General features: G+C 36.2%; 3 protein-coding genes across 14 annotated transcripts in view; 1 reads left to right on the plus strand and 2 right to left on the minus strand.

Annotated features, from left to right (window-relative positions):
- The window catches only part of RPAP2 (RNA polymerase II associated protein 2), a 35590-nt gene extending 33473 nt beyond the window's left edge, over window positions 1-2117 (minus strand). For all 5 annotated transcript variants that reach the window (XM_088060231.1, XM_088060230.1, XM_088060228.1 and 2 more), the window contains exons 1-3: window positions 1974-2117; window positions 1046-1091; window positions 134-248 (exon numbers count right to left, since the gene is read on the minus strand). In XM_088060231.1, coding sequence (XP_087916357.1) covers window positions 134-248; window positions 1046-1091; window positions 1974-2022 — 210 coding nt within the window. In that variant the 5' untranslated portion in view covers window positions 2023-2117. The remainder of the gene's footprint in view (window positions 1-133; window positions 249-1045; window positions 1092-1973) is intronic.
- GLMN (glomulin, FKBP associated protein) lies at window positions 2064-19774 on the plus strand. 7 transcript variants are annotated; one of them, XM_088060226.1, is made up of 20 exons: window positions 2064-2131; window positions 2298-2437; window positions 3658-3776; window positions 4300-4374; window positions 5730-5849; window positions 6542-6650; window positions 7879-8125; window positions 8587-8686; window positions 9667-9854; window positions 10318-10371; window positions 11177-11207; window positions 11580-11669; window positions 12203-12244; window positions 12332-12405; window positions 12717-12801; window positions 13608-13714; window positions 14854-14917; window positions 16935-17058; window positions 18448-18530; window positions 18668-19774. In XM_088060226.1, the coding sequence occupies exons 3-20, from the start codon at window positions 3711-3713 to the stop codon at window positions 18773-18775; spliced, it is 1767 nt and encodes a 588-aa protein (XP_087916352.1). In that variant the 5' UTR covers window positions 2064-2131; window positions 2298-2437; window positions 3658-3710; the 3' UTR covers window positions 18776-19774. The 7 variants fall into 7 exon arrangements, with proteins under 7 accessions (XP_087916352.1, XP_014106412.1, XP_005521037.1 ...); XM_014250937.2 differs by having other exon boundaries at window positions 4249-4374; window positions 18668-19773; XM_005520980.3 differs by having other exon boundaries at window positions 2298-2409; window positions 4249-4374; window positions 18668-19773.
- Window positions 19180-26069, minus strand: C10H1orf146 (chromosome 10 C1orf146 homolog). Of its 2 annotated transcripts, none has more exons than XM_088060233.1 (5): window positions 25850-26069; window positions 24788-24881; window positions 23532-23700; window positions 20390-20468; window positions 19180-19926 (listed from the first exon to the last, which is right to left on the minus strand). In XM_088060233.1, the coding sequence occupies exons 1-5, from the start codon at window positions 25853-25855 to the stop codon at window positions 19807-19809; spliced, it is 468 nt and encodes a 155-aa protein (XP_087916359.1). In that variant the 5' UTR covers window positions 25856-26069; the 3' UTR covers window positions 19180-19806. The 2 variants fall into 2 exon arrangements, with proteins under 2 accessions (XP_087916359.1, XP_087916358.1); XM_088060232.1 differs by having other exon boundaries at window positions 23532-23715.
- Between the last annotated feature and the right edge of the window lie 936 nt (window positions 26070-27005).

The raw sequence follows: 27005 nt of genomic DNA on the forward strand, positions 1-27005 counted from the left end.
AAGTTGTCATAAGAGCTGGTACAAGAGGGAATCAATGGTTTAGCTATTTTGAACTGCATCAAACTGTTCCAAAAACTTTTTTAAAAAGTATCACATTAAGATACAAAACAGTATAAAAACTTGCACCACCTACACAATTTAGAAGAAACTCTTCAGTAATGTCCTCTTCCAGGAGCTGTTCAACAATAGACAATGCTTTCTTCTCACATTCAATCTTCTTTCTCAGTGCAGCCTCCAGAGCTTTCTTCCTGTAACAGAACAGACACCAAATGATAGAGGGCAAATTTCCATAAACAATTTTCTAACTGTATTTTTATCTTTTTTTCTGAAATATAGCTTACATTTTTCTGCATCACACCATGTTGGCCAAACAAAGCAACAAGTAACTGGACTAGTAACTCTGTTATAACTACAAAGGGTTATATATTTTATATTTGTTTTCTTTACTTAACTGGTCAAGAAAAGTACTGACTCTAACTGTATTGCAATACACTCCTCAGATTTTCTTGCAAGAAGGAAATTCAGAACTGTCTGGACAAAGAACCTGGGACAATTTATGGAGTGTTGTGAGGAAAAGAGGAACAGTGTAAGACATGAAGAATGGGAAGGAAAAAAGAACTAGGACATGACTAAGTATGAGGTTACAAAGTAAAGAAAGGAATAAAACAAACAAATGCCACTTCCTGAGTGTTTTTTGATGTCAATAATTATAAATGGCAATTATTAATTACAATTAGAAATTATAATTGTAAATAATTATAAATGGTATGTAAAGAAGTTAAGACAGCAAAAAGCAAGCACTACAGACTAAGGAAATACAATTTTGGACGTTTACAAACTTTTAGTACATTACACAATGCTCAGATGTGCATGCTGTTAGAAGTTACACAGCATCACTCCGAACATGTCTACATGATGATGCTGGTGATTTACTGTAGTTAGTTGTGGTACTCTGAAAAAACAAAGCCTCTGCAACACAGAGACTACAATTTCAAAGTGAGGCAAAACAACACAAATATCACATCCTGTTCCTCAGAAATTATACCTTTGAGCAGCATCTTCACTTTTCTGAGCAGCTGAATGCTTATTTCCTAGAAATCAAACATACAAATATAGAAATTAGTGTACTTTCTTAACAGTGGAAAATGTTGGAACCCAAAACATAGGAAAACCTCTACACTGTGAGGAGTCAAGATAATTGCTTAGTAACTTGCTTTTGATGGCTGTGATTTCAGTAAGCTGGTGTTCAGCAACCAGTTAGACACGCTTTTTAAAGTGTGAAAACAGACAGGCCCAACTTCTCTCATACTCTCATTCACCATGTTCTGTACACACAAAAAAGCTAAGAGAAAAACTCATTCTGACAATGATTTTGTGCCAGTCACACCCCCGTCTCTCCAGCCCAGCTTTACCCCGGCACCCACTGCCGTCCCCACAGCCGCCCCACCGCAGGGTTTTGCTCCGGGCCAGGTCCAACGCCGGTACCCTCACACAGAGCCGCTCTTGCCGCCCTCGCTGCCGCCGAGGACAGCGCCCTGACCCAGCCCCCGACTCGGGTGCCCCGGGCAGCTGCTCCCCTACGACAAAGGCAACAGGCAGGGAGATACCGGGCTGTTACCCTAAGAAGGACGCAGCGCTCTAGGAAGGGCACAGCGCTCTGACCAGCTGCACGACGCCATCACAGCCCGGCCCCGACGCTCATAGCGGGCCAGGACGGGCTGGCCCCTCACAGCCTGAAAGGACGGCGGGTGCCGGCCTCGCCTCGCCTCGCCTCGCCCAGCCCAGCCCACCCCTCATCAGGGCCCCGTGCTCAGCCGGCCCGGCAGAAACCCACGGAGCCGACCACAGCCGGGCCGCCGCTCCCCTCGGCATGGCGCGTTGGGCGAGTCCCTCGTTGTGCCGGTCTGGGGGCACAAGGAGAGTCCAAAGCGGCGGGGGGGGTGGTGCGGGGGCGCGCGGATCCTGGCACCCACCTGCGCGCCGCCGGCGGGGCTTGCCCGTCCCGGCCGCCATCATCGCCATCACCGCCGCTCCGCCCGCCGACCTCTCACCCGGGGCGGGGCCGCGGCTGCGGCGGGGCCGGGAGAGGCGGCAGCGAGGAGCTCAGGGGTTTCGTCCGGCAGAGAGTGAGGTGAGGTGGTGCCCCTGTGGTTTTTAATTCATCTGTGTGTTACAGGCTGAGGCTGGCAGCCTCTTCGTCCCAGCCTGGGTATTGTACCGCCCAGGGAAGAGGCTGGGGTGTCTGTTTATTAGGAGGGAGTTTGGTGAGTATTAATAGAACGTTTCACATGATTCAGATCTTGTCTACTTGCCGCTGAAACCTCCTAAAAGATTCAGTTGGAAACCGGATTAAGTATTAAGGCCGGAGACCATCTGCGAGCTTAGCCATTAAATCCCTGGAGCAATACGGTGGGTGCTTGAGGCGCATTTCAAGGCTGTAAGTACATTGTGAAGTTATTGAGGGCTGAAAATGGAACAGTGCTGGCGTTCGAAAGTATGTTAAATTGTTTTGGCAGGATCAGTAACAGTCTGTAAAACAGAGAGCTTAAATAGTACAACGGGTAGTAAAACACGTGGTACCTGGTTAAAATGACAGGCTAGAAAGGATAGGTTTCAGTGACATACAGATGTCAAAATGGGTCGTGAGGAATACAAAGTGAGTTATTCTTTGAATAAAGAAGGTTACACACAGATGCCTTTTAAGCTTTTGTGAGTTGCCCCCCTTTTGTGAGTATCCACGTAGGTTTGTTCTCCTTGTGTTATCTCATGTAGGTGTGCTGGCGTTTGGCCAGCATCAACCCAGCCAGATTAGGTCAAATGTAAGAGGAGAGGCTGAGGACATTGCATGGAGATGTCTGTGTTTTGATGAATAATTACCTAATTAACCAGGTGTAGGGGTACTTGACACTTATAGTGATCATTTAACCAGGTTTAGGCCCATGGCATTATTTGGAACCATAAAGATTATGACTTCTGCTATGATATATCACATGGGATAACCATGCATGATTGTATTTGTAATTTATGGTCCTGGCTATATAAAACTTGGTACATACTTGACATTACTCAAATGTATAACTTTGTTGTTTATAGCAAGAAAATTTTAAATTTTAATGCCTAAAGGTAAAAGGCCACTGAGCTAGTCCAACCTAGACACTAGAAAGAAATAAATGAAACTGTATGTGTAATCTTGACTGGACTGTTGATATCAGTTGGCATGGTGTTTGGATCAGTGCCTTCACATCTCAGACACTGGGTTAATGTGTTCCAATCAGGGCTGAGCAGAAGCTCCTCTGGTCAGAATAGTCACAGGAAATGTAGTGTGTCATGGGTGTGCACACTTGGTGTACAGTGAGTCCAGGCTTGCTCTGTTTTAGCTGCAGTTTTCCATGTATGTGCCCACAGTAGTCACTGAAACCTTCAAACTTCTTAAGATCACCCAGATAGTACTTGAAAGCTTGTTTCCCTGTACTTAGAATGCAGGTTGTTTCCTGTCTGTAATACTGTCTCCTGCTAATATGGGGAGTAGAATAATATGGCATACAGTTCTTAAAAATTAATTTTCCCTTATTTTCTAATTACGTAGTCTTAATATTTGTCTAGATTGTTCTTATTCCTCTATTAAAATTTTTTCTTGATAATGTGATTATTTTTCAGCCTCTGTTTTAAATTCATGTGATATAATACTGCCCTCTTCATAATAAATTTTCATGCCAGAAGAACACAGTCAAACTATAATGGCAGTTGATGAACTTCAAGCCATAATACAAAGATGTGTAAGTAGTTTTCTTTCCTTAGAAGTAATAAGTGTAAGTAGTGTGAGTTTCTCTTCATATATTATAATTAAAGTCAAAATGACCTCAGAAGAAAAGTCAGCTGTTAGTAGAACTCCTCATGGGATAGCTAAGTTCATCCTCCATATTTCATTTCTTCCAGACTTCTCTGTGGTGCTTATCCCAAGATGCTTGATTATTTCTGCTTCTTGGAGAAAGAAGTGCTCTTGTAGCTAGTAACAAAAGCTGGTTGTTGTAGAAGACACTTCTTCCAAACAGAATGCTGTAGTCTAAACTTAGTGGTATTAAAATACTGTCTTGTCTTCTATAGTAACTTGGTAGCTTTTTTAATATGTGAAAAATGTATAAAAGTTACAATGATGCTACATTTAATTTTGAAATGAAAGCATAGATTTTCCTATTTCTTATTATACTTTAATAAATACAGAGTTAAACATTCATATTTTCTTTCTAGCAAATTCTGGAAGAAGCTGATTTCAAAGGAGAAGATTTTAATCTGTTTCAGGTAGCAGGTCAGAAATGTTTGGAAGATGGATATGCAGCTCAGTTATTAGAAGTAATTCAAAATGAGAAAAACAAGGTGAGTTTAAGTTTGCACTACATATTAATGTTTATTAACATCATTAAATAGAAAACTGCTTATGAACAGGAAAAGCTATTTTCCCTTGGAGCTGTACATATGAATAGCTAATAAGTTGCCCTGTGTTAAGTCACATTATTCTGTGTTCAGGTAGCTCACAGAAACTCAAGTCATGGTAATCTCAACAAAACCATTAATAATGCTTCTTTGAGTGAAGCAAAGAGAAAAGGAAGCAGAAAATCATAATTAGGAGAAAGCGACAGTGTCCCACTTCTGCAGGAGAGGGGTTTCAGATGGTGTACTGGGTCTGGCTGGCATGGAGCTGGCTTTCGTCATGGCAGCCTGCAGTGCTGTGTTTCAGATTTGTGACCAGAAAGGCGCTGATAATACACCAGTGTTTCAACTACTGCTTGTGCAGCATTAAGGCCTTCTTCATTTCTCACTCTGCCCCCAGTAAGCAGGGAATTTGGGAGGAGGCACAGCTGGGACAGCTGACTCAAAGCAGTGAGATATTCCACACCATACAACATCATGCCCAGCAGTTAAGACAAGCGGATGGGGACCCATTCCAAAGTGGTGTTGCTTGGAGGCTGGCTGGGCATTGGTCTCCTTGTGGGAGTTGATCTGCATCATTGCCCTGTCATGCCCTGCTGTCTTTTGTCTTTCACTTATTACATTGTCCTTATCTCTGGAGCTACTCTGTTTTGCTCTTTTGACTCTTGCCCCCATCCCACTGAGGGACAAGAGCAAGCAAGCAGCTGAGGGGTGCTTAGTTGCTGTTGAGGGTGAGCCTACCACAAATGGATATAATAATAATATTGGCCAACTGTAGGAGCCATCTAGGCTGATGCTAATTTGAAATGCTAATGTTGGTGGGCATTAGAGATGCTGGGATTGAACAGAGATAAACAGGAAGTTCAGAAAGAAAGTGAAGGGTAGAATATTATAGCAATGTTACATGGGGTTCACCATCTGGTTTTGAATTTTGTGAGTTTGGAGTAACAACTGAAAATCTCAATGCCCACATGAGTAATTTGTCCAAGTGTACTTTCAGTACACTTCCTCTCTTCAGTCTTGTTTTAAATGTATTGTCATAGACATTTAAAAGTATTATATTGACATGTCAATGTTAATTATTAGAAGAAAATTATACAAAATATGTGGTTGTGTTTACAGGTATGGGGAGAGAATACAATGTGTGTCAAATTATGGGAACAGTTGCTAAATATTCAGTGACAGTAATGATTACAACCTGGATACTAATGTGTTTGTTGCTTTTAGTCTTTATATGTACAATCTTTCTGGGTTTAGAAGACATCCAGTTTTGGTTTATTCTCTGAAAATCTGGTTTTTAGGTTATCATCAAGAATATGGGTTGGAATCTCATTTCTCCTCTTGTTAGATGTATTTTCATGTATAAACAAGAAGATGATAAGCGAGAACACTGCCTGAGGATACTAGAACAGTTGGCACAGGTATGGTTTTGAAATACGTGATTATGATACAACAATATTAGGGAAATTTTGCACAAAAAGGGTCATTAATCCATGAAGTTAGTATACTAAAGGCCAGTTACACACAAATTGATCCAATTTGATTCTGACAAAAATCTGCAAGACCTTGCCATTTGCCACTTACCTGTGTCTGAATAGTATTTATTGTTCTTTTCTGCAAAGTCTTTTCCTTAAATCATTCACCCTCCTTCAATATGAGAATCATTACCTGATGATTCTGTTGGAGTAGGAGCAAAAAAAATGTTTTAACCTGTAAAAATCTCATTCTCTTTCATTTATGCACTCCAAAAACAACTTGCAAATGTTATAGCTTGAGTTAAATTCACACTCAAATTCTACTTCTCTCTCTGCTCCTAAGGATTACTTTGCAAAGGTACTGTGAGTTTTTTACAGCCCATAAAAATCAGGTTTAATGTCAGTTTTTACTATTCTATGTTTTCAGCTCATATGAAAATGTACACAGAGGTATGCTCTACAGGACTTGTTAATTGTAGGCATGTACTTAATGTTTCATATTTGTTTTCTTAGATCTTACCTTGAATGTTCAGATCTCTCTAGACATTCAGGAACTTCTGCATTGAAGTTTGCAGGTGATTAATTTTTTTGGTTATGACCATGGTTATTTAATAATATGCATTATTCCTCTCTTGCAGCTCTGCAATCCAAAGGAACTTTTTTTGGGCTTACTTGAGCAGATTGAGCAGACCTCTGGAGAGCAAGTGTGTCAAACTGTCATGTTATTGCTTCAGCCTTTGCAGACAGGTGGGATTCAGTTTATCATGTGATTTCTGAATTAAATTATTTTCTCATTTATGTATCAATTTAGTTTAGCCTTTGCTGGAATGGTTTCAGAATACATCTGTCTTGACAAGCTTTACAGTCTATTATATTCTGCAAAATAACACAAGGCATAAGTTTAATGCTTATATTGGTCTGTTAGAAAAAGATTTTAGATGGGACTAATAGCATCAGTTGAAAAAGCAATATTCAGCTATTTTTCATAATTTACAAGAATGTAAACTGTAAATATAATGTAAATATAATTGAATGTGAATATAACTGTACTATGACAGTTATGTTTAGAGGTCTGAAGCACTCCTGCTGTTGTTGCAGAAATAGGGAATCACATGGATTTGTGAAATTCTTCATTATTTGACTTTTAAAACATGTAATTCTATTTCTTTATAGTATAAAACTTCATTTTGATTGAAGCATGTTGAAATACTTTATTGGTGAGGGGGCAGTGTTATTCTGGCTTACATATGAATATTTAAAAGTTTGGGTTTGGCCTCTTTCTAAGTAGGTAACAAGCAGTAGTTTCTGTTTTGTTTTGTGAGATGAAATTAGGTGTTGTATATCAAGTTGAAGTCTGATTGTAGCAATCTCCAGGATATGTTATTGTACTGTGTTAGAATTTAACAAGAGAAACACGTGGTTTTTTGGATAGCCAATCTGCAATTAGTCTGCATTGAGTCCACTTAAAGTGGAGAGCCTCTGATGCTGCTTGCTTCAGTCTGGGAAAGTCTGTTATTTTTGCCGTGGAGTAAAAACCAGAGTCAGTTCTCAGCAGAAAAGCTGGGCTATTGTCTCTCGTTTTGCTAAGCACAAAAGGAGTCAAGTAATAAATGCATTTTCTGGTCAGATATGTATCATTTCACTTAGCCCAGTTCTAGAAAAGCAGATTTTGTTTTGGTCCTCATCCTGGTGCTGTGGAGAAAGGAAGAGCTTTGACATGCATGACAGATTTAATATTAGTTATTTGCAAATGTATGGCCATGTTGACTACAGTATATTAAACTAGGTGATGGTGTTTAGTCTTACTGGATTTGCTCATGTGATTTCAGGTATCAGTCCCTCTCCTTCCCTGAAAACAAAATGTTTTCTTACCTAGTCACATTGTTTTTCTTTATGTTTTCCTCTACTAAGTAAGTAATAACTTAATGTCTCAAAATGTTTTCTGTTCTTTCCCCCTTTATTTTCTTTCCCTCAGTGCTTTTGAAACTTCAGAACAAGAAGGCCTACTCAGTGGGTTTGTCATTGGCCATGATTATGAATCAGCTCACTCCATTACCTGTACCCTACACAAAACAACAAATACAAGAAGATAAACTTGGTCTCTGTCAATGTTGTAATGCAGTGGTGGACTTTGCTAAACCTTTTGTGAATGAAGTTGTTAAAAATATGGAAAAGTCGTCAGAATACAATGACATGGAGCTGAAAGAAGAATTAATAAAATTGTGAGAATTTTATGTCTGTATTATATTTTCCTGTAACTTAACAAAATTAATAGTAGGCATTTATTATATGGGGAGCAAATAAATAATCTTTTAGTGTTTGATAATGCTGCTAACATATGTCTAACTAATGTGGTATTTTGACAAAGAACCCCTAAATAGGCCTTATATATTTATGTTTTCTGTTTAGTGAAGGGAAATAGTAAAGAACTATTAGTTGCTGCATTTTGGAGCTGTGTTGATATTCCTCTGTTCTCAAATTTACAGCAGTGAGAATAATCATAGTCTGGAGGTGAAGTCAAAGAAGTGCTTCTACAGGAGATGTTGGTTTTTTATTCTCCTTGGAATGCCTTGAATAGCAGCAGCTGATATGAATATAGGCATTATTCTTGGTCATCAATTATGCTATCATAGTCTGTATTTATGACTATATTGGTGATTTATTCCACCCCTTTCTTTTTCAGCTGTATGAAAAGCCTGCAATACCCATTATTGACAGCTCAGCTTGAACAACTTGAGGGCATTGAAGAACATCCTTTTCGGCATTTTGCAGCTGAAATTACAGTGAGTGCAGTCAAAATTAATTACAGTGTGTGCAGAACCAGTGATCTAGTTCACAACTGCCTGTAATTTGTTTTACTGCTCATTTTGATTTCTGTATTGGTTAGTGGGGTGACTTACTGGGCTGTGTAAGATATGTCTTGCCTTTCCTGTTGGGCACAGTTTGAAACCATGTTTTTGATGCTAATTATGAATTAATTAAAACTTCTGTTTAAGGCATTAGGTAGTGAGAACTGAAGCTAAGGTCAGTAAGTCCTGCTTTGACTGTATGACATCTTGCATAATCCTAATTTTCCAAAATGTTCCATTCTGGATGCTGGGTTTGGACAACTCCAGAACAGTGAGCTGATGTTGATCTCCCCATTTCTCTATAATATGTACAAGAGGAGTTACACTATATCCTCAGCCACATGAAGGACATGAGGGAGTAACCACTGTAGTATTTCTGATGTACAAATGCCAGGTGTTCCTTGTGATGTGTATCATGGGAAAGAAAGGCTATACAAAGCAAATCTATCTTTAAATCAAGGCTTGTCTTTAGCAGCTAAGTGTTGTGCTCTGTATTGATTAGTTAAAAAACCCCAAAATACTGAGTATTCTGTGATCTGAAAAACAGATTTTGTGACATAATGTTTTCATGAATTTATTGTTACTCATAGCATTGGGGATAAATGAGCTGAACTAGGAGTTTGCAGATAGTCTTCATTCTGTCTTTGCTAACTTTTGTGTGCTAGATTTTGTTATCTTAGTAACATTTTTCTAACACTAGTTATTTTTCCTTCAGGATTTTTTTGTGTGTATTTGTGCATATATCATAAATATCACATATTTATATTAACTTATATATTACAAACATAAAATTTATATTAATTTCTATGCATGCTGTACAAGAGAATGTATGTAAATGTAGTTAGAGCTTTAAAACTTAATTGGTATGCAGGTATTTTAAAGGCAACTATAGGAAATCAGTTTTTATTTTTTAGGACATTTTGTGGAACATTGGAGAATTGATACCATTAGTGTTTGTACATCACAAGGGCAAAAGTCCACACTGGGAGAATCAGGAGTTTGCAGACATAGAGCGAAAGAATTCCGCCGATTCTTTGGCATGTCTGTCATATCTGATGTTTGTTCAGCATTTTGGTGTCGAATGCTTCCCAGTGGTTTTTAGGTAAGAACTGTTCTTTCTTGCTTATTTTAAGTCTGTACTTTGAAGATTCTTTCTGAGTGGAAGAGAACATTATTTGTGAAGAGTTATGAATGAAAACTGTATTTCAGTAGTATTAATTTTATGTCAACATAACTTATGTTATATAAAGAACATACTCCTGCAGATTATTCAATTGTAGTTTAATTTTAGATGAGCTGTCCTTTAAAAGAAACTATTATGATTAGTCATGTGCTGAAAATTAATGTGTATTAATTGTTCATTTACGTATCTATAGACAGTTTCACCATGAGAGTTCTTAACAGTGATTTGACTTAAATTTTTTGACTATTTAAAAATACACAGTTTTAGAAAGATATTTTAATTTTTTAGAAGAATACTTTAAAAGAATCCTTTTAAATATATTAATTATGTGCAAATGTATATGGCTTATGCAGTTTAATGTTGCCTGATTCTTCTCTTCTAGTCCTTCATACCTTCTGCTGTGCAATATGACACATATTGAAGTGCTGCTGAAAAGGTAGGGGTTTGTGGAATTTGCAGGTCTAGATAGCTGGGGTGATCTTTTACAGTAATTCATTAAAAACAAATTTGAAATATAGATAAGTTCAGAGGAGATTTATAAACTTGAGCATTAAAATGTCAAGTTCCACTACAAGATGGCTTCTATTACTAAGAAGCAGAAGTTGTCTAAACACTTATGTATCTATGTATGTACAACATCTTCTATTGTGGTATCATTTTTAGAAACTTTATGCTGCAAATGTAAAATGAGTAGCTTAAATGAATGCAGAATAATTAGGATGTATACTTACTTGCCCTTCTATAACAATTATTACCAAAGGCAACTTGTGTGAAAATATTTATTTGAATGTATTCTGGTATGATATGCAAAATGATTAAAGGTCAGGCTTTCTAAAAGAGACCAAACTTTTCTATATATTGTGATTATTTCTCCTTCCATAATCAGTGTTAGAAAATGCCTTCTAGCACTGCTAAGGAAGGCAAGTTTCCTATTCTGACTGCTTACTATTCCTTTGTCTTTGGTAATCAATGTCTTAATACCTGTGGGAAATGACACTGCTTTTAAGCATGTATAAATACTGAGGGAAAAAAAGTAATTTTTGACTGTGAAGAGATGGGTCTAATGTTCAATATCTCATCAAGTTTATTCTAAAAATCTTTGGGAAGAGTAACAAAGATTCAGTGTTTAAAAAATAGAATGAAAATTGTTGAGGGAGAAGTTCTTGTTGACCTCTGTTCTACTGTTTCTTCCGAAGTATCAACTGTCTTTTTAATTAACAAATTTGATTTTTTTTTTCTAGAACAGAAGAATCTGTATTATCTAAAGGACTTGTAAGTGGTTTTATTAAATTAAATTTTCAATGTTAGACTGTTTCATTTTTTCAGTTTAAGGAATGGAAAGCTTTTGTTTCCCCTTCTAAGACAGGTATAGCTGATAGTTCAGGTAATAGTTCCAGAATTATTTTGATGCTTAATTAAGTATTCATCAGTCTTACAAATGCCTGCATTTATTGAACTTTGCAGTCCTGCATAATTGTTTAAATTACAGCTATCACTTATAATTGCAGCTGCTTGGAACCTGCAACATCTGAATGAGTATTTATGATTGAAGGCTGTTTTAGCCATGAAATGTTAGGCTGATAGATTAATGTCCTGTATACGTGCATAATGTTGGCATATTTATTTTCTTTTCCTCACCTGCAGGATCTGTTTGAGAGCTGTTTATTGAGAATGGAAGATAACAGCCTTCACCATCACTATTTAGAATTCAGAGACTTTTTTAATGTACCCCAGGTAATAAGAAACAGTGTACAGGAGTCTTCCAAGTTTGAAATAATACCTAGCTGTCCTCTAGGCGTTTGAGAGAGAGCATCTTACTGGACCTTTATATACCTATGCTGTTAAATTGAAACCTTCAGTGTCTTGCTATACAGAATTGATTGTCTTTTCTACCTGCTGCAGCATGAAGTTTCAGTGACAAAATACACCCGTGTATGTTCAGGTCACTGAAGCAGCTGGGCACAGATCTTAGTTCAGAGGTGGTGCTTGCTCATTTTGACTCTTGCCAATCTGCTGCTTGGCTACATTCTTTCCTGGAACCAAGAGTACAACAACAGTGTTCCTATGGATCAGCCCTGGGATTTTGACCACTGAAGCTAGCATGAGTTTCTCTGATGAGAATCTTCTATAATTACCTGGGCATTCTCATGGGCTTTTTGTTTGGTTCTTTTAAAGTCTTGAGTAGATTTTAGTCATGTAATGATTTAGTGATGTAATGTATTAATCTATATGTAACTATAAATAGTATTTCCTTTTTCTGACTGCAGGATTTGGTGAAAATTATGACCCTTTGTCCCATGGAGCATATGGTATGTTAAGAGGTAAAATCAGTTGGATTCTGAATGCTGAATGAATTATTTTAGAATTCATCTGATAAACATCTCTGTTTTCTTTAGAGAAAGAAGAGTTTAAGTATTTTGCAGTTGTTCATAGACAAGTTTGATACAGAGGGAAAACATGCATTATTCAGGTATGCATCCAAGTTACTGTAGATTGTGTAATATCGGCCCTAGAGCAGCTTAATTGCATCAATACAATGATTTCTGACAGAATTTCCATCTGATAAGCCATGTTAATTTTACTATGTTAATTTTTTGATAAATTATGAATTTCAATTGCCTCATATAAAATTAGCTGTCTTATGTAAGGCAGTGTTTAAAGGTTACATAGTCATACTGTTCTTCTGTCGTAAAACTCCCAATTAGTGAACGTTATCTAAGTTTTGAGCTAACTCTATGGGCAGCTTTAAAGAGATAATATCTTTGTTTTGTTTGTTTGAAGGTGTTTACTGAAGACAAGCAACCATGCTGGTGTGGAAGGATACATTATTAAAAATATAAAAGATCAGATTCACTTGGCATTAACGGTGAGGCTGTTACCAGTAAAAACCAAGTTGCCTTCTCAAAATTCTATGAGGATGATGTTGAGAAAATATCTACAACTTAAACTTCAAGTGATGCATTAAAAAAAATCCACTTTGAAAAGACAGAAAAGATCAGACAATTTTATTAAAAACATTACTCTGGCTTTTTCTGTCTATGTATATTTAGGTTATAATTTTACAGTTGTATTTTTAATTGCCCTATCATATTGTATTTTTCTAAGAAGTTATTTTGCTTTTCTAAGAAGAACCTTTTCTGCGCTTGAAAATAGATTTCTTTCTGAAAGTGGAACTGCTCAGTATATTGTTTTATCCCCACAGTTCCTCATTTTAAAAATACAATTCAAATATTACAGTCCAGATAGAATTATTAGTTTTTTCTTTGCATTTATGATGACAGTCAGCATTTTATTATGAGTGCTTGGCAAATGATAAATCCATCAGGAAGAGCTGGGCTAGATCAAAGCCATTTTAACCTCATATTTTATAATAATTATACCAAAAAGTTGGGAAAATTAATTAAAACTAAATAATTAATTTTCTACTATGCAGCCTCACAATTTTCTTACTACATTCTTTCCATTTCTTTCCTGGCTATCAAAAGGACAAATAATATTAAAATTTTAAATAGGCTGGTTTGTGTACTTCACTCACAGGTCAATATTAAAAAACATTTCTTCCAGTGTCTGGTTATTTTTTTTAAACTTTTCTGTTTTATGCAAGTTATTGTTACATTATTTAAGACCTAAATTTTGCACTCAGCTGAACTTTTTGTATTTTTTTTTCAAAAGGAGTATGACAACATTTGGTTTACGGGACATCACCTGATCTCCCTTCTAGATTTAGTACTTTCACTTCCAGAAGGTGCTGAGACCGATCTTCTGCAAAATTCAGACAGGTGAGTTGTAATCACAGTTAAAAGCTTTTCTCCTTTCTTCATTGTTAAAAAAGACTATACCTTACTACAATGATGTATTCTGTCATGTAATTAATGAGATGACATCATCAATGTATTTTAAGGTTTTTTCCTTATAGAAATAGAAATGGTCACTTACTTTATCCAGGTCTGCATAGGATATTGTCACAATACCATTATGTTAATTTTTAACAATAAAAAAGAATGTCCTTCTCCATTTCCTGAGGATATAAGACTTCAGATGTGAAATGACATAACTAATGGGTAAAACATTATTTCCTCAGGAATTTATAGTTTGTCAGATCTCTGCAGAAGTAGTTGGAGGAATAAAAATAATGTGGTGTGGTGTCTAATATGATAGAGGGGAATATCAACTATCTGATGCAACCTATAGTGCGAGGCATCTTTGAGGCAGTTTTACAGATTGCTATTGGGAATCCATTATCTCATGAGTGGGATTACAGATCCACCTGAACAGTAAATAATTGCATAAAAAAAAAAATATAACTGAAATGTGTCTGAAAAATCCTGTGTATATAGGGTAAGTCTTCCTATATGGTAAGTAATATGATGATGATGCTTGGGCTTGTAAATCAGTGGGGAGATAATGTCCAGATGAACACATATCTGGGCATACAAAAGCCCAGAAGTATGATGTTTAACTGTACTTGTTATCTGAAGAAAACAATAAATAATTTCAGCTCAAAAGTATGGTAAAACAAAAGCAAAAAAAAAAAATTAAAAAGCACACTCACAAGTAAAAATTCAGTACTAAAGTAATTCAGTAATTCAGTAATAAAGACAATTGTCACACAAGTTTTAAATTAACTTTGGATCACCAGTGATACATATTATAAATTCTGTGATAAGGTTCTGTCTCTTGAGAGAATCTTTCCCTCACAATCACCAGCCTTCTCCAATCTGATGACAGTTTCAGTTTTACTTGCCACGTGTGAACTGTTGTATGGACATCACTACACACTGGTGCTCTAGATGGAGCTATATTGCTCAACAGATGGGTGGCTGCTTTTTGTACAAATGGATACTCCTAGCATGTCTGGCTAATGGAAAATAAAAATTACTATCCTGGTAATAGGTATCTGTATGTTTTTAATACACAGGATTATGGCATCATTAAATCTGCTGAGATACTTGATCATTAAGGATTGTGAAAGTGACAATCAGGTACGTACTATTTGATCTTAAAATGATTGATTAGCTGAGAGGTGGATTCACATAAATACTGTTGTCCTTGATTCAAAAACCATGAGTTTTGCGTTTTGCTTTGCAATGGTTAGTTCCCCAGAACCGATGCTTTTATTAAGATGCTAGGAAATAACTGATATGTTCCTTTGTTTTGATGAAATTGTTTGCATATATAGTGTTCCTAGAAACAAACTAATCCTTTTACTCTGCCTGTTGAACTGTGATCTATGTCTACAACATTAGAATATGTCACCACAAAATCACATACCCCAATAAGTATTCCCAAATGAAAAAATTGTTATTTTTGCTTATTTATTCGCTGGTATTCCTCAAACCTCCAACTGGATTTCTTTATAGTAATAATAATACAATAATATAATTTTTTTGGTTTCTAAAATACAGAAGAAGATTTTGATCTACTTTTAGACTAATTTGAGATCTAGGAATATGTTTTGTAAAGCCTGATAATGTTACTAATCTAAGTAGAATAACAGTGAAATAACTTGTACTGATTGCCGAAACAGTAATGAAAATGAAAAGCAAAAAGAGCTTTCAGTGGGTGCATTTCTAATTTACTATTAATGTAATTAGTTAATATTGGTAGACTGTATCTGTTTGTCATATTTAAGGGGTGATTACTATTAAGTAGTCATAATGGTCTACTCAGTTACATGTAAATACATAGCTTTGTAAGAAAAGTAAGAATTCCTCTTTTATTCTTAATAAAAAACTACATGTAGTAGCACTCAGCTTCTCTAATAGTGCTGTCTAGTACCTGGCACAAAGAATGCCCATGCAGTTTGAGGAAAAAATAGCATCACAGCTTCTGAAGATTTTCCCTTAAATTTAGCCGCTGTCAGTTCTTCTTGACTTTCTCCCTGTCTCTCTTCATACAGTGCAAGTGAGGCAGAAAGAAAATGCCTCCTTTCATGTCAGTTCAGATATTTTGATTGCTGTTTTCATTAATCAAGTTTAAAATAAGTATTTTTCTAGAAAGTTCTTTTTTTAGCCACATTCTGGTGGAAGTAATTACTGGTCTTATTTGAACTGTTAAATGTGTCATTTAGTATTAAGATTTGGTGAATTTTCCACTGTTGTTAGTGGACTCACTCTATTTAATATTGAAAATTCTTGTTTTTATTGTCCTTATTCTGCCCTTTGAGGGTATTGCCTTAAGAAAGGAGTTGTATAAATGGCTCCTATATCCAAGGACACAAAGGCTGCTTTGTATTGTTTCCTTCTACAGCAGTTTGTAGCAAACACAAGCTTATTTTCCTCTCTGTAACCCTGAGTAGCCTTGGTTTTGAGCATCTTTTCCTTGCACCTCCGGATTCCTGAGTGCCATTATTGTAAACTCCTTTCTACCCATGTCAAACTGGGGGAGAATTTCGTTGCCACTGTGGCTATCATGCTGAAGGATGGGAGTGTAGCATATCCAGTAACATTCTTAGAGTGCTTTTAAAATGCAATATAGACATTCAGGAAGCATGATATTTATTACAACTTTAATTTGACATCACAATACCATGTTAATTTAAATATTTGCTCTATGTTTTACTGCTGAATTATCTGTGAGGAGCCTACAGCTGCCATTTACTTGCTGTAGAGATTCTAGCCTGAGAAAGGGCCTAGAACCTCCCCTCCAACACATCAAGGCTCTTACAGCTTTGCTTACAAGAACAAGCTGAAAATGTGCATTTCCATTGCTGTAGTTACCAGTCTACACACTAAGTCCTCCCTCCCTCTGCACCCTTTTTTTTTTTTTTTGACTGCTTCATCAGCCAATCAACAAATAATATGAGGGAGAGGAAGAGGAGCTTAAATATCCATCACAATGCTGCTCATCCTTAAATGCATGAATCTGATTTTTTTTTTCTCTTTTCCTCCCACCATAGAAGTGTGTCATAAAGACTAGTCAAAAAACTTGTGCTCAAAAGCTTAGTATTACAATGCTTCATTAAATTGTTTTGTAACCTTCTCTCTTCTGTTTGACTAGACTGGTGTATGGACCACACTTGGCAAGATAGAGCAGAATTTCTTAAAACCACTGCGTGTAGGACTCAATATGTCAAAAGCACATTATGAAGCGGAAATAAAAAATAAGAAAGAGAACAGAAAAGGTTGGCTTTTGTTGGTTTTTTGTTCTTAGCTTTGTTCATATCTAGAAACTTCGGTAATCCTTTGGAAATGAGGAACTGGTGAATACTGCATAGATCAGGATTTATTTAACTGTTGATACTATTTCAGACTTCAAATAATAACTCAGTACTTGCTGAATTAAAAATTTTCATAATTGATCAGAAAAATCTGAACTTATCTGTCATCACATTTGTAGATCTTACGGAAACCTGACAGAACTGTCACATGAAGACCTTCAGAGCTTGTTATGTATTTTTACTTTTGATTTTAATGTTACAAAGGAGAATCCATGTTTCTCTGAGCACATAACCCTTAGGTTTTGTACCAGGTGGGGGAGGGTTAACAAGAGAAAAAATAAGTTGTGTTCTCTAAAGCCTGAAGCATTACATTCCTTTTTTTTTTTAATACGTTATTTTTTTAAGTCTGACACACAGAATCAGATTCTGCTCTGGGTTAAGCAGACACATTGCATGGGGCACAAGAGCTGTAGCTGCTTTAGGCAATCTCTCTGTATGTCAGCTCCTCTGTTCCTTGTGGTCTCCTGTATAATTAAGATAGCCCAAGGAATTTGTGTCTGCTACTAGAAATGTCAATACAGCTTTTTGCCCCTGGTCTTATCCTCTTCTGCTGCAAACTATGTACTTATGAGTCAAAGAAGAGGATTTTTTTCTTAAGACAACCTGTGGATATCTTTCTAAAGGGAATCCTTCAAAATTAATCATGAAGCTTTTTCTTAAGTCCCTCTTACACTTCTCTAGCCTTTGACAAAGTATAAAGAGATTTGAGCTTGGGAGAGAACATCTAACTTTTAAGAGTAAATGGTTCAGCTTTCTTCCCTAGTGTTTAATCTTTGTAAGCATTACATTGAATTTAAAATATGTGGTCTGCATGTAAGAGGTTTTCCCCTTATTTTTCAGACTTGTCCTCGTAGTTTAGCTTGCTGCAAGTAATCTGTCTGAAACAGAGAAGCCTGCAGCCTTTTCTTAATAAAATAAGTATTTAATGTCTGGATTCATTAAGTCAAGCTAAAGAACCTCCTACTATCTCCCTGAATGTGGAAATACTAAAAATGTATCAAAACTGGGACAGATAACATCTTATTTTTCCTTTCAAAGATCATGTGAGCTCTATAAAATTGGTTCCAGTTGCAGATCTTGCCTGTTTAGTAACATAGGCATCTGTGTTATACAAAGTTATAAATATATCATCCAACTCCAACTGTCTTCCTCTTGAGGTTAAGCACTCTCTGTCATATGTTTTGTCAATCCCTAGATTTCTGTTCTTAACTATTACTGTCATGAAATGCTGATATTTTAAATATTCTTTTAATTCTAAGAGTCATATTAATTTCTTCATGTTTTCTTCTACAGAGGCACACAGTTCTAACACAGTTTGCTCTGTAACTGTTAGTGGGGAAAAGATGCCTGCCATGACTACTGGAATGCAGCTTCAAGTGAGTTTGCACTTCCCTTCAGTCACTCAGAAGTAGTGACATTTTTTATTATTTTTTTTTTAATCTGGAGCTAAAAGTAAATGTAAAATGGGTAAAAAAAATAATAAAAATAACACTCATCTTTCTTGTTATTTCAGGTTTTACACTCAGCTCTCTTTACATTTGATTTAATAGAAAGTGTTCTAGCTCGAGTAGAAGAACTCATTGAAGTGAAAACAAAAGCTGTAATGGATGAAAATAGTTAAGGGAGTGAAGTGTTTGAATTACCATACTCCTGAAAAGAACATCTGAACTATGAGACTTCAGTTGCAAGGGATGCTACGGCCCTTTAAAGAAGAGCAATTTAGAGTGGCCTCCAGAAGAACTGCAAATGCTGCTCCTCATAAGTCTTGTTACTGTTCTTTTTTATTTTCTTTTGCTCTTGTTGCATGTGATTTGCAGATAATGTCTATTTACTCCTCTTCAGAATTGTGAGCTTTTTCTTATGTTTGGAAACTAAAAGCAGGGGTGTACTCTTCTCTGTGGCAAGGAGGTATGGTTAGGCATTTATTTTTTTTAATTTTCAGAATTTGTTGGGTAATAGTTGCTGTCTGGTGTTGTGAATTACAAAAATTTTTATCAAGAAGAACCAATAGTTAAAAAGTCCTGATTAAGCAGAAGATACTTTTATTAGCACATTTTAATGTTGACAGACAAGCTTCTCTATTTGCAGGACTGTAAAGTATAGATAGATAACAGTACAGAATATACAATCTATAAATAGTAAAAACAAAAGGAAAGGCAAAGGAAACCAGGTTTAAAGAGAAACAGATCAACTTTGAGCCAAATAAAATGTTAGAACTTAGTAACATAACTGATAACACTTGTGTTTAAAAAATAGTGTAAGATTGCATACATACAGCTGCTGTTTTTAGGGATACCTGTATTTTGGAATTGTTTTGATCATCCTTATCTTTAATAATACAGCTTTCCTTAAGATACAGTAAATATTTAGGGGAATTATTAATAAACAGATGAGCCTCTAAGGTCAGAACCAAGTTAAAAGCAAGGATGACTTTTCTATAGTGCAGCTCAACGACGTATTTTTCCCTCCATAGAAAGCACATTTGGTATCGAGTATGCTATTTTTTCACTGTATTGCTATTTAATATGAATTTTCATTCCAAATGCATATGTTGAATGTAGTTTTTTGAAATGTAACTATATTTTTAAGAACATTCTATATTTTGTTTAAAATGTAGCAACTCTATTTATGAATAAAAAAACAACTATTAAGTTAATTACAGTGCAATTGGTACTCCTGAACCAACTTCCGAACTGGACTTTTTTCTATTATTTGGGCTTTTGTCATTTCCATTTTGCAACGAGTATCATCTGCTCCTGGTTTGGAAGTAACCTTGGAGAAAAGAAAAATAATATTATTAGAACACAGGGACTTTTAGGTAATAGAATATTCAACATTTTATTTTTCCAACAGTAGAAATGCAAAATTATTCAGCAGTGAAATTTGAATTATGTGTTCTTAAGTAGGTGTTCGGGAATGCTGTACACAGAGGTGATAGTATTTGAACAGGAGTTAACAGTAAATGATGATATCCTAACTTAACAATGGTAAGTAAGAGCAAAAAAAGCTCTTAACTATCTAATTTATTTTCTTAGATGCTACTAAGAGCTATTAAGTTACCTTTAATGGTAAAGACTCAGCTAATGCATCAGAGTATCAGTCCTACCTTAGTGTATTAATGGATTGTGGTCAGAATAACCTAAAAGGTTCCATTAAGGAAAACCAAATATTTTATAGTTCTTGGCTTTTCCTGAGTAAGACAGTAATATTTTTAAGTGTATGCAACTGGACTTACCTTAGCCATAGTTAGCATTAATTTAACAGTTTCAGCAGGATTATGAACTGGTATTACACGTAAATTGCTGCCCAAGAATCTGTACATCAAAATAAATAAGGTTACTTTTAGAATATGTATTTAATTTGTTATGCCACCAAACTCAAACAGCATTCCCACATGATGTAAACAGCTTTTTAGTGTGCAGTTTTACTTACAGAGAAGGGTGCTTTTATCTTGAAAGCCAAGTGCAGCATTCATGCTGTTTGTAAAGCCATCTGTCCCATTTCTGTATGACTTATTTAGGTGGGATTTGGAAGGGCTCATTTCTTTATCTAGGTCTCTTCAACCACCAATCAGCACTTCTTAAGCATGTGTACATTCAGAGAGAGCTAAACCCTCTTCTGTGATATTGCTAAAGACTTCTCAGTGGCAGTAAAAAATATTTGGGTTGTATTTATGGCTGTGAAAGAACACAGCAAAGTATCTAACAACACTGTGCTAAAAATACTTCAGAACCTGAACTAAATCTTTGTAGTGTACTATAAATAAAACAACCTGTATTCCAGACACAATTAAAATAATAGGATAATTCCACTACTTTCATGTAAAGACTTGTTCACTCAATACTTTAACCTAAAATGAATTCTTTCTATAAATAGTGTTATTCATATGCATTCATTCTTGAGAAGAGGATCTTAAGACTTAAAATAGTAACATGAGTTGTCATTCATGGTTATGGAAGAAAGACATCAAAGCTTTGGCAAGCACAGAGCCTCTCCCTCAGAATTACACCTTAAGTGTGTTATAACAATGACGTTACCTTTGCTGTTTTCCGTTGTAGAGCTAAAACAGGAGAGGGACTTCACAACAAAGAATGAGGAATTTTAAATAACCAAAATGAATTTAAATAATGCAGATGAAGTGCCCAGCTGCTCAGTTGCATAGTCCCCTGTGACCTCCCCTTGTGCCTGCCACCTGTTCTTCCCTGCAATCTGTCTGATGACTTGGACTCATTCACATTAAGACCTCCTGATGGTAAGGTATCTCATCTGAACTTGTCTGCCCTTGCTCCTAATTAGCAAAAATAAATGTTACAGGAACTGTCCTTCGCTAAGCATAGGCACTCAGGTCCCTGGTGAATTTTGCTAAAATGTGATGTAGGAACAAGGGTTTGATTTACATTTAGAGATTAGGGAAATAAATTGATGCAATTTTGCAGATACTGGAATGGGCTAAACAAAGCATGGATGAGCAAAGTGCAACAAATAAATAATTACACGTACTTACCTAGATCCATGAAAATCTATTTCTATAAATAGTTTTGCTTCCAGTAATAGCAGGTCTAAATTTAGTGTTATTAATTTGACTGATGGACAGAATACTGGGAATTTGAACATGGCTAGCCTTTCCTCCAAGGTGTTTAAAATGTACCATACAGATGTACTGAGGTTATTTCTGAGCTTATTTAAGCTGCTATGATAAACACTTCTTTTCTCCCACTTCCACCATGCTATACACAATTCTGCATAAAGTTTGTGTTGTTAACAAGAATCGTATAATTTTCTTGTTAATAATAACAAAAAATAATCCTTCCCCAACTGCAGCAAAGCCATAGATAAGCAGAAAGAAATAGTAATAAAAGACAACCTGATGATACTAAGGGGCTTTGTTTTTTTTAACAAATCCAACAGGTGGCTTTTAATTTCAAAGAACATGGCACAAGTTTCAACCCCACTAGGAGAAGCTCAGTCAGTGATTTACAAACAATAGCAGAACTCCAAGCTGCCAGGTAGTTAAAAAAGCACATGCATTTAAATATATATATATTTATTTATATAATTGTCCCTTGTCAACATCAATTTGATATTGCTTGCAATGAAAAAACATTTTTTATTATAATAAAACTACTGACTTGCCAAATGAATGCAGTTCCAAAACATTGCATTTTAGTGATCAGCATGTGCACAAGACCCATTGTACATAACCACAAAGTAGATTGAGAATTAGCATTGCCATCACCTGGATAATGTGAATGGCTGAATTTTTAAAACCTCTCATGAAAATTTACAATGTTTTCACAAACGGGTAATAGGTTTCTTACATTTTATCTCATACATTCTTTATTCATCAGCATTTGGCAGTATGCCCAGGATTTAATGAAACTGGTGCTAGTTACCTCAAGGAGGTAAAGATCAAAGACTTCATTAGAATAGTCACTTCTTTGAGGCCAAGAGTGACAATCAACTGCAGTTAGGGCTACTGTACCTACAAGAAAACAGTTCTGACTACAAGCATGGAGCATAACCCAATTGCTGTTGTCAGCAGGTATGTACTGAAATATGCAAGTTTTCAGACTTCATTAGAAATCAGAGATAAAAGTTTTAAACAAACCAGTTTTAGTATCTTTTATACTTTTGGTGTAAAATAACACTGATTATTTAATTGTTCTAGCACAGTGTAATAGATGCTGTTCCAAGTAAACATTTTAAAAGGTAAAAAATCTGCACTTTACAATAAAGCTTTGTCTCATGATGTAAACTTGCCTGTTCTGTTTTGAAGATGACCATGAAAATATGGCTACAGAGCTAAGAAAATGTTCTGAATTTCCAATGCAAGAAAAAATTTAAAAATAATTATATTACATAGCCCTAAAATGATTGAAAGGAATCTTATTTGCTATGTTTTGAGGAACATCCTCTTTTGTTACCTGTGATGCATCAGATTGGTTCACTTGGTATTCTTTTTATTTGCTCTTAATAAACAAATGCTTTAAATGATTTTTTATGGTGCATAAGTAAAATAAAATTCGTGTATTCCTGAAATAATTAACAAAGGGTAAGGTTGGAACTGCCCACAGTGTGTCAACTTCAACCTCCCTCCTCAAGCATGTTCATCCTAGAGTACACTGCAGAGGATTACATCCAGATTGTTCTGGAATTTCTCCAGTGAGGGAGCCTCCACACCCTTTGGGCAATCTGTTCCAGTGCACAGTCACCCACATAGTGAAGAAGTTCTTCCTCATATTCAGGTGAAATTTCCTGTGCATCAGTTTCTGTCCATTGCCTCTTGTCCTATTTATTCCTAAAATAGTATTTCCAAATCCAAGACTGCTATTTCATTTCTTAGCAATATAAAGTTCAGTTTGATGTTGAAATCGTACCTTCTCTGAATCCTGAACATGACACTCCATTCTTCTGGTCCATGAAGAGCAGCTGACAAAACCAAAAAGCTGTTCCGATGAATGTTTATGAACTTCTGAATTCTTTTGGAAAACTCTTCTTCCCCTGTCCTAAGCAAGTCTTGAGTGTCTGACAGTATAAATGCAATGCCTATTGAGGAGACTCCTGTAAGTGTACAGGTCATGGCAGTAATGGGATTAAGTTCTCACCACAAACTGGGAAGCACAATTCTTAAAGCAACCATTAGTTTAAAATGCAATGGAACAGAACATGAATGAATTTCCACATCACTGATAGAAAGATTTGACCAGTGATGACTAGCAGTTTTAAGATAAAACTACAACTATCTCAGGTTATTTTTCTACCATAACATCAAAAACCCATCAACTCTTCAATCCACTCAAATTAGATAGATCTGAATGCCTCTGAGAGCACATGCTTCAGGAACAAGCAACTGTTATAATGGAATGAATTTGGGGCAAATGCAAAGGCTGACTGAAAAGCTCTCTGGGAGTCCTGTTTCTAAATGAAACAAACAGTTGTAAAATCTTATAAGTTAGCTGAACTGTCTACCATGAAAAATGAACTTATAGCTCTGTCAAGTTGTTCTGAAAGGGAAAGTTAAAGCTGAAGTTCAGGAGGGTTAACAACTGAGCATACAAAAATATCTAAATGTGCTAGTCAAAGTTCAGGAAAAGTGAAGTATCTCATCTATGTGTCTAGAACATCTTCTGTTGTAAAAAGGAAAACCAGCTATTTCATGTTTACAGTTTCAGTGATTTCCTAATCAAATCCACTCAAATAATCCTTTCCTCACCTCCTCTGCTACCACCAGCTGTGCAAATTCAACTTGGAAGTTGAAAGCCAAAGGTGCTGGTTCACTCTTACATTTACAGCCATGTATACTAAAGATCTTGATGGCAACTTACATGTTAGCGGCATTAAGCATGTTTGCTCAGTTATAACATGAATTTACTGAACAGTTGAGCTGATGATCACCAAATCTCATGTAGCTGTTCTATAATGTGTCCAAAAAACTAAAATACAGTGAAAGTGTCCCCAACATTATCTTACCTGTTTCATCCTCTGATTTACATACAACGATAGCACAGCTCCTTCCACTACTGCACAACAAGGCAGGTTTTATTCATTTTAGAGTAGCCCACAACCAAGCTGACTGGCCTTTGTACTTCTTTCGATTTTATGATTTAAAAGTATAAACTTTAAACTACTGTACCAGAAAGAGGAAAAATCACAGATCCAGTTTCCACTGATTCTGAATATCGAACTCGGTGTTGTTGCCTCTGCAGAACTGTAGAAATTTCATGATCCTAAAATTTTAAAAGGTTATTTTGAAAGTTCAGCCAGCAAGTTAGAAATAGTCTTAAAGCATGAGCTGAACCACTATAGATAGACCTTTGGCACTGTTGTTCAAAAAGTATTTTTTATTCCACTTAAAATTTAAAAAGTACTGAAATTTTAAACATGATCAATTAAGGAAATTTTGAAGTATTTGACTGGAAGTTACAAACACTTGAATAATAGTTCTGTATGTGTATGTTCAGTTTGTCTCAGGAAACTCTTGCATAATGCATAAAGCTCAAACATTTTAAAAACTCTGTTTTGGTAAGATATGCTAAAGGAGGATTTGCAGAAGTGAGGATCATACAGTAGTGTGTTTCTATGACTAGTTAATTAGGCTGCATTATTTTCACAGATGTCAGCATCTCAGCTGGAAAATTGTTCAGATATTCTGTATAGGACTTGATTTTCTTTAAAGCTTTTTGACAGAATGCAATCCCCACAGGAAAACTAGAACGCTGCACTATGCAGTATAATCATCTACAGAATAGACTGCGTTTGGATGTATTTTTCAGCCTGCAAAAAGCATTTCTGCAGTATGTTCCACAGAAGCTGCACACATGCATATGTTAAAGGTTAAATCACTGAACCTTTTTAGCTAATAATATGTTCTTTAACCTACCCATTCAAAACACAGCCAGCCTGCTTATATAGGGAAGTGCCACGATTTAGTGGAAGAGTACAACAGAAAATCTGGATTGCAAGTGAACCTTGAAGGAGGCATTAGCCAGAAATGTCACGCTTTCAGTTGGTGGTCTGGAAACCGAACACTCAGTGGCAACTGCTTCTAAGGTTTAGCTACATTTTGGAAAAAATCTCAGCTTCAAAGCCACTGCTGAATTATTTAATGTACAAATAGAAGTAACAGCTATATGAAAATGACAGCTCATAACCAAGACTGATACAGAAAAGCCAGCTTGGATTTGTATTCAGTTACCTCCATCACTTTGCTTATGGGGAGCCCTTATGAAGAGAGTAGTTTTGAGTAGAGCTGGGGGTAGGAGCGAGTTATGCCGGTACAGCTGATGAAATCACTGCCATCCATTACCTCTCACCATATTATGGCACAAAGATGCACAGTTTACAGGCTGTAAACTCCAAAATGAGCAGGCAAGTAAGTACAGGCTTTAAAATGAAGCAATTTAGGAATTACTTCAACATGGTTCACCCATTTACACAGTGGAGATGAGGTGATAACCTTGTCAGCCATCTAGCATAAGACATCCTTGCTTGTGAATCAAAGCTCTCAAAGCTCTACATTCTCGCCAGCTGGCATGAAATTGGCCTCAGCTGCAGAAGCTAATTACCAGCTCCTTGACATACCCTTTCACTTTACTTGGGAACGGAGTCAAGGCTCCTGATGTTAACAGATAAAAACATGTATTAATATCTATAAGCCTCAGTATTTTAAACTGAATTATGTACTTACAGAGTAATAGTCTACCCCCATGTTGATACTGTATAGGAAAAAATGAAGTATTTAGGGAGAAATTCAGAAAATTCAGGAAGATTTCTGATGGAATTATTTATAGAGCAAACCGAAAGAGGCATCAGTGCAGTGCAAAAACGATGAGTCAGGAGAATATCCTTAAGCAGTGTAACTCAGAATAGCAGGTGGCAAGAATACTAACTAGATATGGAAGTAGCTACGAGAAAATACAGTTGCACAAAAAAAAGAACCAGTATTCTAATAGAAAGAGCTTCAGACTAATATCCGTTTTATCCTGAAAAAAACTGTATTCACTGACATTGGATAAAATATTTCCATATACAGAATATAGTAATTTCTTCTTTCAGCCTTCCCTAGTGAGTCAGATGCTGGTCTTCACAAGCGGTGTCCTACCTGCAGAGCTGTGCTCATAATGACCGTCGTTATCCACCTCGTTGGCTCCTGCCCGCACCTTTCTGACATTTCTTCCAGCGGCTTAATAGCTCTGCAGTGAGGTGCCACTTCTGAAAAGTTTGGGAAAAGAGAGACGACAACTATTTCCTGCCAGTTAACTAGGCGAGACGTTTGGAGCACACGGAAACGTTAAAGAACTGGTTAAAAACCACGGGAGCGAAGGCAGGAGCGAGAGGCAGCCCGCAGCCTG

This window comes from Pseudopodoces humilis, chromosome 10 (assembly GCF_049639895.1).
Source record: "Pseudopodoces humilis isolate 2021_Gansu_Grassland_sample_001 chromosome 10, ASM4963989v1, whole genome shotgun sequence".
Classification (NCBI taxonomy): Eukaryota; Metazoa; Chordata; class Aves; order Passeriformes; family Paridae; genus Pseudopodoces; species Pseudopodoces humilis.